At 35.4% G+C, this 16,226-nt stretch overlaps 1 protein-coding gene across 3 annotated transcripts in view; it reads right to left on the bottom strand.

Moving 5' to 3' along the window:
* PLEKHH2 (pleckstrin homology, MyTH4 and FERM domain containing H2) overlaps window positions 1-16,226 on the bottom strand; it is a 53,839-nt gene that overhangs the window by 16,148 nt on the left and 21,465 nt on the right. For 2 of the 3 annotated variants that reach the window (XR_005558470.1, XM_039357742.1), the window contains exons 6-16: window positions 15,691-15,772; window positions 14,085-14,267; window positions 11,321-12,288; window positions 10,359-10,434; window positions 9,859-9,953; window positions 8,529-8,670; window positions 6,893-7,029; window positions 5,229-5,339; window positions 4,102-4,188; window positions 2,166-2,324; window positions 89-169 (exon numbers count right to left, since the gene is read on the bottom strand). Coding sequence is in view for 2 of the 3 variants with exons in the window: in XM_039357742.1 (XP_039213676.1) it covers window positions 89-169; window positions 2,166-2,324; window positions 4,102-4,188; window positions 5,229-5,339; window positions 6,893-7,029; window positions 8,529-8,670; window positions 9,859-9,953; window positions 10,359-10,434; window positions 11,321-12,288; window positions 14,085-14,267; window positions 15,691-15,772 (2,121 nt within the window). In the remaining variant the exon portion in view is untranslated. The remainder of the gene's footprint in view (window positions 1-88; window positions 170-2,165; window positions 2,325-4,101; window positions 4,189-5,228; window positions 5,340-6,892; window positions 7,030-8,528; window positions 8,671-9,858; window positions 9,954-10,358; window positions 10,435-11,320; window positions 12,289-14,084; window positions 14,268-15,690; window positions 15,773-16,226) is intronic. The other variant, XM_039357743.1, reaches the window with a different exon arrangement.

The raw sequence follows: 16,226 nt of genomic DNA, 5'->3' as shown, positions 1-16,226 counted from the left end.
TCTTAATATATCTTAATATAAAACCTGATATAAAATCATGGCTCACCAAGGTAACTTATAATTGCTTAATACATAAAAAAAAAAATACCTTGTCTTCATGGCTGCGGAAATAATATAAAGTTTTCCCAACCAACATACACCACACTGTTTTGGAATATCCATGTTTCACCTGCAAATAAAATGAAATATTTTACGCAGAAAGGCAATGAAAGATTCTTTTTTATCCTGTATTTAAAACATTATAGTACTGGGCTACAGTACTGTAACAACAAAGCTACAATTCTTCCACAAAGTGCTGTAGTTATGAAAATTTTGATGAAGCAATGACCAAAAAATAGGCAAACAATTATATAACTGAGTTACTTTTATAGCTGAACTTTCATATATAGTACATATAAAACTGATACGAAATATAAATAGTTAGCTGCACTTGAACATACAAGAAATAAGTGCCTTAGCCTCATTCTGGATTTTTTTCCTGCCTTGACATGATTCAAATCAGTAGTTTTCAATTCAATTTTAGATGAATCTTTAGGCAAAGTTTTTTCCTATGACAATCTGTGGAAACAAACACTGGGTTTGGAAGAAACAGGACAGAGAGAATATCAATGCAGTTGAACGTCATGTACTACAGAAATTTTTAAAGGTGTAATGGGCAGCCAAATGGATCAAAGAATAAATCAAACTGGAATTTTCATGCATAGTATTAATGACCAGACTTAATGACTATCATTTTGGACACATCATGTGGAGACCCAATTACCTTTATGTTGGAAAAGTTAAAGCAAAAAAATAAGGAGGATAGCAAGTGCCAGTGTAGATGGATTTGATTAGAACTATATATCTAAGAGACCTAAATTGAAGACAGACTATTCTGAAGAAAATCTATCCATGTCATCTCTAAGAATTAACACTAACATGATAGTATTAAATCAATTAATTAAAGGTTTATAGTCCTGTCGAAACTTAAGCAATCTAAATTTAATTGTGGTCATTTGAAAATAGATAACCCCATTAATAGAAGCTTTGCATTAGTTCTTTTCAACAACTACTGGTATACCTTTTCTAACTTCAGATGAAATGGAAAAAAAACTTCTGAATATAGTTGCAACAGAAGGAGGAGGATCATGGGAGTTTAGGTTTCATGTTATAATTGGGGAACCTTATAAAAATAGATTTTCATTACAATGCTTTTTGTGTATTTTTTTTAAAAAATATACCTTCCTGGTAATATTTTACTCCTGTTTTTTGCAAGTCTGCTTGGAACACAAAGACGGATTTCAAGCGCTAGGTTAATCTTAAAACTTTTCCAAAAACTGGCATTTCATTAGCTAACTTTTAAAATGAATTAAAGAGTAATAGCTAACTAAAAAGAGCAATGAATTTTTAATACCAAACCAGTGGCTACTTTCCTCCAGAAATAAAGAGCATGAGAAATTTTCTTCATAAAGGCAGAAAAAGAAGCATTACATTTTGTACCCGTGCTTGCTGACATCCCAATACCTAGCTGATATTATCTGCATTTTAAAAAGGTCCCTGATTAAATGCAAAGACATATTAAATGGTACTTAATTTAGCCCCCAGAATTAACAGGAAAAACCTAAAGTATTCCAAACTTACCCAAGTAGTAATGAAAAACAAAAACTAATCCCCAGCTTTATGGGAATTATTTATGTATCTGTTTATTTAAAAAACAATTTTACCATTTTCTGTATCAAAGCTATATTGTGAAACAGGATAGGAAAGTTATTACCACCAGAGCAGCCATATATAGTACTGTAGTTTCTGAATATTCTATTCATTACATTCAAGAAATATAGGAACCAAAAACCAAAGGACATAAATAAAATTAAATCCTATAAGGCTTTGCTGTCCCTAGCAAAAAATTCCCAAACACACCCAAACCTGCATATTTCTTTAGTGTCCTTCTGCTCCTTAAGAGTAGCGAAACTTTCATGAGCCATAGGCCTATAAAACCCTTTGTTTTTTTTAAAAAAATCCCAATTTTTGGATTATTAATTTTTACCAATTAATAATCCTGAAATTTAACAGTAATTTAATTTTTTGATGTAATTAATAAAATTAAAATACCCAGTTTTCTAAACAAAAACTCTTGAAATATAAAAACAAAATAGAAATATCAAGAAAAAAAAGTTGTCTTTTACCTTAGTAAGCAAGCCTTTCACTGCTGGTTTAACATCTGGTTGAATAAAAAGTGGGCTTGCAGCTTGTACTTTAAGGACATTTTGTAATACTTTGATCCATTCTTCTAAGATATTTGGGGAATCTGCAGTCATGTAATAAGTTCGTTTTTCTGTAGTCAGCTGAGGAGCAATAGAAACAGAACACTTTGACTGAAGGTAACTGGAACATTTTTACCTGATTGGTACCAATATAAAACATTGTAATAAATATAGTCTGAAATGAAGGTTATTAATGTTTTTATATCTAAATCTTTGATGGGAATTCAAGGTGGTCTTTATGGGTTTTTCTCAATCATATTTTATCCTCATTAAAACCATATGACATACAGGTTAGTCCTGGACTTATAACCATTCAATGACATATCAAAGTTACAACGATGCTAAGAAAAATGACATGACTTAAGACAGCATCTTTGCAGTCACATAATCATGGTTTTGATGCTTTGCTACCAACATGTATTTGCAATGTTGCTTTGGCCCAATGTCATGTTATCGCCCTTTATGATTTTTCCAGGGAGCTTCCAAAAAGCAAAGTTATTTGGGAAGCCAGATTCACTTAATGGCTACATGATTGGCTGTGGCAAAAAAAATAGTAAAATCAGGTGCAACTCACCTAATGATCACATCACTTAGTGACAGTAGTTCCAGTCCCAATTGTAGTCATAAGCTGAGGACTACTTATAATTAAGGCTGGTGTCAATTGTCCAGGATCCTGCTATAAACTTTGAAAATTTAATTTGGTCTACCTAGTTCTACTCCTAGTCCAAAATTCTAATCTAGGCAATTGTTAGGAATTTAAAATTATCAAAACCATTTATTATGAATTTCTTAATAACTGTTTTAGATCATACATTCATGTTTTGTCTTCAAAATTCCCATAGATGCCTAAATAGGACAGGAACTCATGCAGGTACATTTGAAAGTATTAAGGGTCAGATTCAGAGGAAAGGTCTTTACTGGCTCTTCTTTGAATAAAAAGGGATGGAGGGTAGATTTGGAAAAGAAGGTCAGTCTATTTTCATCCCTTGTGCCAAATGATCAATAATCTCAAAGATAAACTTCTGGAAGAGTATGAAAGAAGGTGGAAACAGAGTTGCCTATCTTTTCTTTATTCACAACTTCATTTTGAAATATGCCTGTATATACACCGTACAAATTTCCCCAGAATGTACACATACTTTCTGAGACACATAGGGAAATACCCCATCTTTGCCCAGCATGTTTTTCCTAATGGTTAGGAAGGAACAAAGGTGTCATTCAAGTCTGAGATCCTATTCAGATACCTTATCTCTTTTTCTCAGCATGGTTCCTACCTATTACTGATTCCTTTTGTTTTGCCTGAGAAAGAGAGAAGCAACTTAGAACTAAGGAGAAACTTCCTGACAGTTAGAACAATTAACCAATGGAACAACCTGCCTCCTGAAGCGGTGAATGCTCCAACACTGGAAGTTTTTTTAAAAAGACTGGACAGCCATTTGTCTGAAATGGTGTAGGGTTCCTGCCTGAGCAGGGGGTTGGACTCAATGACCTCCAAGGTCCCTTCCAACTTTATTATTATTATTATTATTATTATTATTATTATTATTATTATTATTCATTAAGCAGCACTTCTAATAAAGCACTATCCATATAAATACATATAATTGTGTATCCCAATGGGTTGTTCAGGGAGCACTGCTAATGGGGAAGCTTGTTTCAGTCAAATCTTACTTTCCTATAACCACAAATGAAATCTGGAAACTTGTAACTGTCCAAGATGTTTACCAGTATCTATTTCTTCATGAATAGTTTGTAATATGATCACAAGTCAGTTGGAAGAAAAAGGGAAAACTACATCCTGGTGTACACATGACTGCTATTCTGCTGTCCCATGAAACACATTAAATTAAGGAAATACCTGAACTGTTTGTTTTCCATCACCTCTTACAATACGGCTGGATGCACTTAATTCAATTTGACCTTGGGGTTTTCTTATTACATCACTCTATGGGACAAAAAAATGTGATAAGTGACTCTCATGTGCAGTACCAATAATCATCAACCATATATCAAAGCAAAAAGCTGAAATTCATTTTCAGATGGTTGGACATCATAACTCCTTTTGGACTGATGGATACATTTAGAAGTTTTTTATATTTTATATATTTTGGCATTTAAAATAATATAGGCTTATAATTATTTATAAGGAATTTTGGGAGGTTTAAACATAATCCCTTTGTTTCCAACCTGCATTTACAACAATCTTCTGAAGTAACTGAGAAGACTGAAAGTAACTATGTAGTGGCATAGCTCTCATTTTCTCAGAGCATACAATTCCCACAACCACATCAAGGTAAGGGATATTATTATTATTCCATAATAATTATCTTGATTCATAACAGTCACTGTCCATTGATTCCTAGGCGACTTGGATGAATAGAAAAATACGGGGAGGAGAGAAGAGTTCCATACTTTATTGAAGAATACCACAAAAGGAGTAGAGAAAGGGATAACCAGACAAAAAAAATAAGATGGTGAGGAAGAAAGAAATTGAAATATGATAATCTAAATGTAGCCAGTGAATGTCCTAAGGTCATCCTTGAGTGCGTGAGGATTACAGCCCTGTTTTTTTAAACTTCATCAGAGGGCAGAGTCCAGAAGAAATTATACTGAATTGGTTCCAAGAGCACTGAGAGTCACTAAACTTTCATATACTACATTAAAGCACTGAGTAGTAACAAGATTTTTAGAACAGATAACAAAACTGCTAGATCAGACTTCTGCTGCAAATGTTTGGCGCAAGAATTAATTCTATGCAGCTTTCAGGGTTGTGAAAAACATTTCTTTGTTTACTACTCGGTTCAAATTAAAATTTATTACATATATTGTCTCGTAAATATGGCTGAAGAACAAACTCTCAGAGAAAAGAGATTTCAGGTAATCAGTTATTATACTTTAGATCAGTTCAAAAATAAATTGTTGCATAATGATTCAGTAAAGAACACAGAGAAACATAATCTAATCTTATAATTTTTACTTGCTTACCGGAGATTTATAGTAAAGCAATTCACCCCCTTTGAGTACAAACCATCGTCGTTTCCAAGTCTTAACTTTACCACTCATTTTTAACAAGTATCCAGATTTCTCTAGAAGTTCCTATAGTTTCAAAGAAAAAAATTAAATGCTAAAATTATTTGTGATTAATGTACTATAAATCGACGAACAGTATTTCCAACCAAAATTATATTTAAGGTGCTAATAATACAAAATTAGGAAAATTATTCATAGACTCATAACATATATTTTTTAACTAAAAACAATTAAGAATAAAAATTAAAAATGCAGCACACCTAATCAATGAAATCTATCTTAAGCAGACCAATTTATTATGAATATTATTTTCTATGATCAGAGGAATAACAGTAAAACATCTAGGCTTACATTTTTTAAGTTGATAAAAAAGTCCCTCTCTCTTATTTTGTTAAAATACTATAGATCACTGATGGTGCTAAAACTTAAAAGGCCTTTCATGCAAACTTAAAGCTGAACAAAATTTATATGGGACAACTCAATCTTTCAAATAGCCACAACTCTGTTCATAGATCAAAATCTGATTTATAAAACAATAGGATTGCTAATAATGGTATGGTTGCACAGGAGATGCAGAGATGCCATAGAATTACTCCCAAATCAATAGATTCAGAGTATTGACTGGGTCAGATGAAGTTTCTAAATTCTTTTCAAAGAAATCCACTGATAGAACATATTACAGTAATCTATATGCAATATAATTAAGCCATGTATCATAATGTCCCATTTGGATATCATTAGCAGAATTGACTGGCTAAATGCTATCCTACCCAATACCCAAATTTGTGTCTTTAAGTTCAGGCAGAATCTAAGCAACCTGCTTAAATTGCAATCAATTTTCAAAAGAATGTAAATGAATTCAGCACAGGTTAAACCCTTACTCGCTAATCATTATTTAGGGTGACCAGCAGTACCTTTGTATTGTCAGGATTAGCTTTCAGTTTCCTTGCTCTCATCTACTTCGTATCATCATTAGAAACTGATTTATAATTGTGCTACTTTGCTGGATATCATTCAGAAAAAAGTTCAGTTGTACCAAACCCTAAAATTTCACAAAACTCACCGTTTCATATATTGTAACAGCATGAGAAAGGAAAAAGAATGTTAAAGTATAATATAAGTAAAATGTAATCATGCCATATACAAAATAACCAGCACCATCTTCTGAAAGAAGGAACAAAGCCACCATAACCACCATAAAACAATGTTTAACTTTAATTTCAGTGAGTTGATTCAGTTATATCATAATCAATGGTCTCAAAAACTACTGACAGGACCACTGGAATCAACAGACATGTAACCTCTGTCCAGTTCTTTATACATAGATTCATATATTGTATATGATTAACAACATGAAAAAGAAAAAAGAATGTTAAGTTATAAGTAAAATGTAATCATGCCATATACAAAATAACCACCACCATCTTCTGAAAGATGGAACAAAGCCACCATAACCACTTGGGTATCAAAGCAATCCCATAATTTAGGTAAAGTAATGGATATTTTGCATCTCTGTTGCCGTTAGTGATTCTCCAAAGCTTTGCAGCCAAGCCTCTGTAGCCGTACAGTTCTGATGCTTGGAGCCAGATTGAAATAGAAAGATGCTGGAGCGTACTTACATTTTTTCCGTTATCACTAGACGATGAACAGGTTTTAGGCAATTTTTGTTCCGGTTCTGAGTAATCTGTATCAGTTGAATAGGCATCAGGAGGAATGGCATAGTCGCCTTCTGAAGTCATTGAAGACAGAGAGACCCCTGAGTGCAAGAGAAATGAATATTAATATGATTAAGAATCCAATTGATGGGTTTCATGGATAGACTACATTGCATTATGAAATATAGAAGAAATTAGAATTACAGAATACTCATTCCTGAGGAAAAGAAAACATAAGAAGAAACTCAAAATAACACTACCCTGATTATGTTTGATTGAAGATAAGGCAGAGAGCAACTATGACAGAATTTCAAGTTTCTGTTATGTTACCCACAACAATGAAGATCTGTGCCATGTTTGTTTCTTGACCTTCTGACTTTGAAGGGTTGGGACAACCCTACCTACGGCCTTAAATGGTGGAGAAGATTCTGCTGCTGCCACATATTTTCCAGGTGCTTCCTGTCCTGGAGTCTTTCCCCTATCCCAACATGTGTGACATTCCCCTGGGGGATTCTGGGAGTTCGTCCACACATCTTCAAGCTGCCAAGGTTGAATAACACTGCTTTAGACCAGTAGTGGTGAACCTATGGCATGCGTGCCAGAGGTGGCACGCAGAGCCCTCTCTGTGGGCACGCGCCATCGCCCCAGCACACGTGGTCTCTAAAAGTTTGCCATCACTGGCCTAAGGCCAGCCAGCCTGGAGCCGCCATTGGGCAGCCCAGCATCCCACCCGCCACATACACCCTGGATCTCCCCCAACCCTGCCTGGCTCCCACAGGTGTCCCTCCCCATAAGCAACCTCAAGGTGGCCATGCCCACCCCGGCCATGCCCACCCAATCTGCCATGACTACTGCAGCCACACCCACCGAATGGGCCACACCCACCTGGCACTCGGCGATACATAAGTGGATTTTGGGTTGCAGTTTGGGCACTCAGTCTCTAAAAGGTTTGCCATCACTGCTTTAGATGTTTCAGTCCTCCTTGGTAAACTGATCCTCCCAAGAGACATTTTTTTTTCAAAACAATAAAGCATATGAAGCATATTTTAGAAGAGAAGGAGAGGCTGGGATATCTCTCTGTGTTTGTGGCAGAGAGAGAATCTCTTCCTTATGAGCATGTGGTTTCTATAACTGGCAAGCAGCCTTATGAATGACTAGCATAAGAGGCTACATTCACATCTCTCCTATGAACAGCAGTATTGTGAGTTGGGATGTACTGTTGTGGAATTGTTGATCTAAATACTTTGGTATCTTTGTAATAATATTATTTTCTAAAAAAAAAGAAATATCATCAAGCACTTCTAATTTTAAAAAATGAGAGTCAGCATGGTGTTGTAAGTAAATTCTGAACTGGCATCACATCCTCACACAGCCATGGAAGCTCACTTGTACTTTGTGCCAGTGACAGTCTCTCAGCCCAACCTACATCACAAATTGGTATTAGAAATTCATTTTGTAAAGCCGCAATTTAAATGAAATTTTCCTTTTTTCAACCTGTAATGAAAACTATCTGTTTAATCTATTCCATTAATAATAGCACCTTTTTAATTTCATCTGTCCTAAAGGTTATAATAATTGTTTTGTTATAAATTCTGCCTACCTCGTTTCATAGCTCGTGGGCTACCAGGACCACTTCTGCTTCGAGAATCTGATTCAGATGTCCGTGAACTGGATTGGGAACCGTCTTCTTCAGACCCAGAAGAATCATCTAAGAATGGGTTGTTACTGATTTGTGTTGCTTTCTGATAAAATCAACAAGCCATTGTTTAAAATTGTTAACTGCAATAGTAAAAAAACCCAGCATAATAATGATATATAGTATTCATATAGGATTTTTTTAGACAAGAGATTGCTTAGAGTAGACTATGGTTAAATAGTAATTTTTGATCATTAACGGTTTGCTTTTAAAATATTTTTATAGGTAGAAGATTAAATTTGCTGCTGTATTAAAAAATTAATCTATTTCATGACTTAGTTATATTCGCTAGATATAGTCTATATCGGGGCATCAAATTGCCGGCCCATGGGCTGGTTGCATCATACGGAGGCCGCGCCCACTCAGCTCTGGCAATGCAAAAAAAGTTGTGATACATTGCGACACGTCACGTGACGTGGTGAATTTGACACCCGTGGCCTATACAAATCTACACTGAGAGTTACATTTTCATTGGTATACAAGAGGTTCCAAACTATTAAGGCATGTCCCAGAATATTGTGCTGTATGATATTTAGAACTTGGCTCCTTCTCACCTATGTCCAAAAAGAGACATGGAAAGACATTAACTCCTTGCTATTATTCATGTATCGCTAGATAAAGATTTTTTGCATCTAAGTATACTCAGGGCTTTTTTTGTCATAGAACACCCAGAATGGAGTTCTGGAACCTTGTAGGGTAGTCAAGGCGAGTTGTATGATGTGTGTGAGTTCCGGCACCTTTTTTTTTTTTTTTTACAAAAAAAGCACTGAGTATACTATTGTAGACTGCTATTTAATATCAGTTTCTTTGCATTTCCATTCTTTTAGTCAATATTTCTGGCTCTGAATTTTTTTTCTACTTCAGCTTTTATATTTGGCATATTAAATAAAACACACATTCTGATTCCATGCCAATACACTGTAGCTCCAAGTTAGTGGAAAGTAGATAACAGCATGTTGTACCATTGCAAGGTAGTTTTTAGATGAGAGAGAATAAAATTTAGAGCTAGAAGTGCTTGCAACTGAGATACATCATGTTTGAGCAACAGAAATACATCCTGGTTATTACTAAGATAGCTACTCTATTACTTTTTCAAAGGAGCAAGAATTACTTTTCCAGGTCGAGGAGGGGAGGGGAAGGAGGGAGGGAGGAAGCAGCTTATTCTGAATAAATATAAACATAAGACACATTTTTTAAATATTTCTCCAAGCATAATTGTAAAAAAAATGGTTACCCCTTTAAGAGTGGTATAAACTGGTGTAGTCATGTTCTTATATATTAATGATGTGTAGAGTCCTGATGGAGAATATGAAGATGAAGAAGAGGAATCTGAAACCAAGTTTTTTTAAAATAAATTCAAAAAGTACTGAGTGTGTAGTTTTTTTAGTTTTAAAAAAATCAGTTAATTTGCTGAATAGATAGCCTGGGAAAAACTTATATAAAATTAGTTATATCTTTTATTTAAAAAATACATATTTCAGATAGAAAACTCAAAAGTATACACACATACAAATTAACTACAGCCAATATTTACTAATGCTGGCTATAATAAATGCAATAAAAAGTAAATTTTTCTTTGGGAGTCATGTTTAGATGTTCAGGACCTTTGAAATCTCAAAGAGTGTCAAGTAAAGTTTTTTCTTCCCTGATTATGCTAACTGAAAAGGAAATCTTACAGTATCCAAAGGGACTTGCCTCAGCAATTCAGTTTAAATAACTATTGTAATAACTTACTTTTATTGAAGGAGTCCATGTTGAAGACCTCAGAAAAGCACAGACCTGATTTGGCTACAGCATAAATTCTGTTTTCCTGAAGAACAAAGAATTGCTATTATATTATATATTTCTAGCAACATTACATTTATGTTTCTATTATAAGCAGTTTGTTTCTCTCTAAGCGGTTTATAGAGTCAGCATATTGCCCCCAACAATCTGGCTCCTCATTTCACTGACATCAGAAGGATGAAAGATGGAATCAACCTTGAGCCCATGACAGTCAAACTACTAGCAGTCGGCAGAATTAGCCTGTGATACTGCATTCTAACCACTGTTAGCTTGTATGTTAAGGACTACCTGCATGTAAAGGATAAAGATTATCTTTTGTCTTTTGTCAAGCTTGCTTCCTGATAATCACATGGACATGCTATAGAGCAGAGGTCCCCAACCTTTGGGCATCAGGGACCGGTTATGTGGAGAGAGATATTTCCGCGGACAGGAGGGGGCATGGTTTTGTGTGCTGCCTGCATCCTGTGGATAGGGCTTTCCTTGTTTGTGTAGACTGGTTGCTGGCATGCCGCGGCCCAGTATTGGTCCATGGACAGGGGGTTGGGGACCCCTGCTATAGAGGGTTGTTTTTTTTTAGCAATGACACAGAAATGGTGTGCCTTCTTGGGTAGTTTTTATAAATCCAAGTGCCGGGATTTCCTGATAATATCCCATTCAAGTATTAATTAGGTTGAACCCAGTTTAGCTTTTTTGAGAACAGCCAAAGTCAAGTAGCTGCTGCCATCTACTATCTGTAGTTAATTTTAATAGAGAAGAATTGCCACTAATCTTTTCAGAACAAACTGTGGGAAAAATTATCTGCTATGGTGGTGTGACATCAAAAAAGGAAAACCCATACTTTTAAAACAAAATAACAACGGAACTTGAGTAGTTAAATTAATCTGGAATATTATTATATCTATTTCACTTACCCAAGAGGGGAATCGATGGAGTGGAGGAGTAGGAGGTTTACTGTTAATCATCTTCCCTGACTCACTCAAATCCAGGGTTTCTATATCTTTCATTTTACAGCAATCATAAGTAAATGATTCCTCATTACAACTAATCTCCATCTTCTCAAAAACTTCTGTGTTATCTCCATCTATCTGATCAATGTCTGTTTCCTGAGGCTTAAAAGGCCGTATCATGCTTATAGCATTCCTGTTTTTGCCAAACAGTTTGTCTGAACACAAGGAAGGCTGGCTAAAATGTTTTTTGGCCAATGCTGTACTCAGAATAAAAGCACTTGGAGTCCTCAGTTTGGGCGGTGGCAGATTAGATGGAGAATCAAGCAGCTTGCCAGACTGAGAGCTTGCTGTCAGCATCAATGATGGATGCTTAGGAGCCAAAGATGGGGTCAAAATTGGACTTGGAGTATTTGCTTCACTAGAAGAGGATGAATAATCTAGCCTGTGGGATTGAAATCTCTTATTCAGTTCATCTGAAAAGCTATCATGAATTTTTTTTTCATTGAATGATTTCAAGTTGCTCTTTCCAATTAGATGGTTCTGATTTTTCCATGAAGACTCTTGTTGCCAGGAATATAGTTTATGTACATTTCCCTGAGCTTGAAAACTTTCTTCTTCCAACATGGAACTACTATCATCTGATGCTGTCAAATACATTTCGCTCCCTATTCTACTGTACCCTGTGCCTTCTTCAGATGTGTGACTTGAAAATGTAGATACACATCTGGATTTCAATCTTCCTTTGCTTCCTTCTTCATCAGAGCTCCAGTCACTGACTCTAATGCAAGAATTCTTTGATATATTATTATCTATATCTTTCGACTTTGCTGCCATCCTTTGTTCAGGAATGCAAGTATTTTGCTGCAATGGTTTCAGACTTCTATTATTTCCATGTATTTGTCCAGCAAGGGCTGTTTCCTGAATTTCATTCTCTATACACCAGGAGACAGTGACAACATTGGACAAAATTGTAACACACATCTACAAATAATAAAAATTAAAATCTATTTTGCTTTCAGACAAGGAAATTGTAACAGTATATACAAATAACATATGGGATTGTATAATAATGCTTTCATATAGAAGACTCCTAATAACAGTAATCAAAAGATAGTAGAGATATTCCAACTCCTCTTAATTGATTTTCTATAGTAAGAAAAAGAAAAATAGTAGCAGGGAGAGAAACAGAGCAAGATCCATGAATAAAGCAGCATCACTGCTGAGCAAAAACCTTATTTTTAAGCATATTAAGACAGGAGAATTGACAGAGGCAATCTAAGAAATGGCTACCTATAAATTCAGCAGAACAAAGTAGCAGAGAAGACAGTATAACATAAGAATGCAGGTAAAGACATCAGGTTTAATGCTCCTCTGGGTTAATAGAGACAAGTATTCCCCAAACAAGTAAAAATTAGCACAGAGTGGGAAAGGCCAGAATTTTTCCCCAGATGAAGTATAACATTTTCCTAGTTACTATTTTAAATGAGAAAATGTTCTAAATTCTACTTTGTAGGTGACGTAGTACAATCCACTCTGCTACATTATTTTCTACATATGAAGACTAATCCTGCTTTCATATAATACTATAACAACTCAGTACTGTTATAGCCATGAAAAACATGTTTGATGAATGATGAAAAGTATTTAATTACTTTATATCTGCCATGGAAGAATATCTTCTATGCTTGCATTAAGAATAAACATTGGAAACATAGTTTATCAGTAACTAGTGATGGTGTAATATTTTAAATACTGATTGACCAACTCAATGCTCCTGAACAGGAGTAAGGACACTGATTGTAACACTGGTTCTATTATTTTAAACGGTTAGGTAATTAGAATCTAGTTCTAGGTCTGCAGCATATGCTTACTTGCAGCATATGCTTACTGATAATTATACTAGCACAAAGTTGCAAGATGTGACATTTTCCCAATGTTGTGGACAACATAATTATTTAGTAGCATTAAACTAACATAAGGCTGTTTTTCCTGTCAACGTAAGACTTTTCAGTATAACTGACACAAATAAGAAAGTCAAATCAGACGTATTAATAAAGTGTTGGACTAAGGGATTCAGGTTTTAGTCCACCTATGTTCTTTTGTCATAAGAGGTTCACTGGTAACCTTGGACTGGTCACTCTTTCTCAGCCCAGCCTACTTCACAAGTTTTTGTTGTGGAGAAAAACAAGTTGAAGTACTGTATATGCTATATTGAACAATCAAATGAATGATAGGCTATTAATTAAACATTTAAACAACCTAGTTAGCATTCCTGCTTTTAATAAAGTACTGCATATCACTCTTTCCCAAACCAATTCCCTTAGGAATTGAGGGATCTGACTCTTTTCATCCCAGGCATACGATTTTCAGTGGAAAACCCTTAATTTGTAGGATTAATATAGATTAATTTCAGAGAAAAAGAAAGTTTACATATTCAAATCCCGAGCATTTAGGATTGTTTGAGGACTGTAATATAAGTAGGGATTATCTTGGAAGCAAGTTACATTTAAACAGGGCTTTTTTTGTCATAGAACGCCCAGAACGGAGTTCCGGCACCTTTTTGGGATGGAACCTTGTAGGGTAGGCAAGGCGGGTTGTATGACATGTGTGAGTTCCGGCACCTTTTCTTTTTACAAAAAAAGCACTGCATTTAACTAAATGGAAGTTACTCCTTAGCACACCTTCTTAGGACTGAATTGTTAGAATAGCGTTCTAGAACTTAAAATACCTAGACTTTTGTGATTTTCGTTAAGATCAACTTGTTTTGAAGCAGAACTGCTTGCATTTTCAGGTTTAGGAACTTGTTGAGGACTTCTTGCTCTGTTTAAGAAGCATCCAAAAGTCAAACTGCTCAGTCGCTGGCCTTCTCCCGGTTTTTGTGATGAAGAAACAGACTTCTTCCCCTGAAGCTCTGTTCAAGTAATAATTTAAATATCAGCATTTAATGTGATGCAACAGTAGATTATTTATTTTAAAAGCTGAGAGGCTGAAGTTTTGATATTGCAAGTAGTCCTCAGCTTATGATGGCAATTGAGACCAGAACTGCTAAATCACGAGTATCAAACTCAATTGCATCATGTGACATATCATGACGCACCGCGACGTTTTTTGCCTTTGTGGAGCCAGGGTGGGCATGGCCTGAGCGTGACACATCAACCCCGCGGGCTGCCAGTTTGACACCCCTGTACTAAATGATATGGTTATAAAGCTTGATGTCACATGATCATGTCACTTAATGACAGCAATCCCTGCAGGTCTAATCGCTGTTATTAACTGAATTCCACAGTTGTTAGGTGAGGCAGCTTTTTGCTTGCTTCGCACAACCAAAGTCAGTTAGGAAGCCAGCAGAAAGTTGCAAGTCCCAGGCCTGCAGGTGAGTAAAGCAATGTGTGGGGGTTAAGAACATGATGAGGATTAGGGAGGATATACAAGAGTGACAGGGAATACGTAAGAGATGCCACAGGAGTTGGGGAGGGGATACAGGAGTGCGGCTTGGGTCAGAGAAGATATGTGTGGATGTGATGCAAGTCAGGAAGGGTGTACAAGAGTAAGTAGGGCTATATAAGCGGCGAGCCCAGTGAAGCACAGAGGGGCTGTAGGCAGGGTGTGGGTGGAGGAGACTTACCTAGCAATTTATTATATTCCTTGGCAGATTCCCCATTGATTTTCCCCCAAATCAATGAGTAGGCCAGTAGGGAAGGTTGCACATGATGATCACATGATTGTGGGGTACTGCAACTGACTTAAGTGTAAACTGATTGTCAAGCATTTTGATCGCAATCATGTGATTGTGGTAACTTTGAATGGTGATTGAACAAATGGTCATGGGTTGAGGACTATCTATATTTATGATATTTCTGTTTAATACTATGTACCTTCTTAAGTTTAATATTGGTTTCATAGTGTATTTTACCATAGCTTTAGAGAAAAGAGGTAATTCAGAAATAAAGATTGGGTTCACCATAATCTGTAATTTAGAAACCACGATGACTGGGTTACATAATACTTCAATCCAAAAGCAAACAAAATGCAATGGAGTAAACCCAAACACTGTAAATTACTTCAAATGGAAATAAAAAAAGCCTTTCAGTTTTTATTATCCCTTCATCCTCCAGCACATTGTAGACCACTAGACCACCCTTTAGCAAAACCTTTACAAAGTTATAGATGGTTATACTGTGGAATAATGTTCTACTTTGGAATTTCTAGGCACAACTGTTTTCGTGCTTGCTGTAGTTCTGTATACAATCTATAATAAAGACATACTCAAAGAGTTAACCCCAAGTTCCTTAATTATGGAACACAGTTGTGTTTTGAGAATTTGTACCCCCTACCTTGTAATTTAGTCTGCAACAGCTTAATCTCTTCAGTTTGGTTTTGATTGATCGTACGGAGGTTCTGATTCTCTGTTTCTAGCTGAAAACATAGATAAATGCCCCATTCATAAGTACAGTATTGAAAAAGACTGTATCTAAAGGAAAGCTATATTTTCCTTACATCTCATATGGTATTATTTTCAATCTCACATCCATTTTCCTGGCAATAAGTTCACCAACTTGGTTGGGCTTACAGTTAAGTAATTTACAAATAATTGCAGTGCTAAGCAGTATATTTAACTCAAATAGTTTTGGTATATCTAGGAGTAATATGAATGAAAGACTATAGAACTCAACCTCAGATCCTATTTCAAAGATCTTCTCTTTTAAGTAGTTTTTATATATTATGATTATTATTTTTTAAAGATAAAGTTAATAGAATATTTGTGTTCCACAGAAATAAAATAAAATTTTGTAGACAAAATCAACAGAAAAAAATTACTTGAAAAAATTGAAAGCACAAATAATAAACTCTCATTATAGGCAACTTTGCA

Source organism: Crotalus tigris, unplaced genomic scaffold, assembly GCF_016545835.1.
Source record: "Crotalus tigris isolate CLP2741 ecotype Arizona unplaced genomic scaffold, ASM1654583v1 scf7180000018941.1685476, whole genome shotgun sequence".
Taxonomy (NCBI): Eukaryota; Metazoa; Chordata; class Lepidosauria; order Squamata; family Viperidae; genus Crotalus; species Crotalus tigris.
This window is presented reverse-complemented; position numbering and strand designations above follow the sequence as displayed.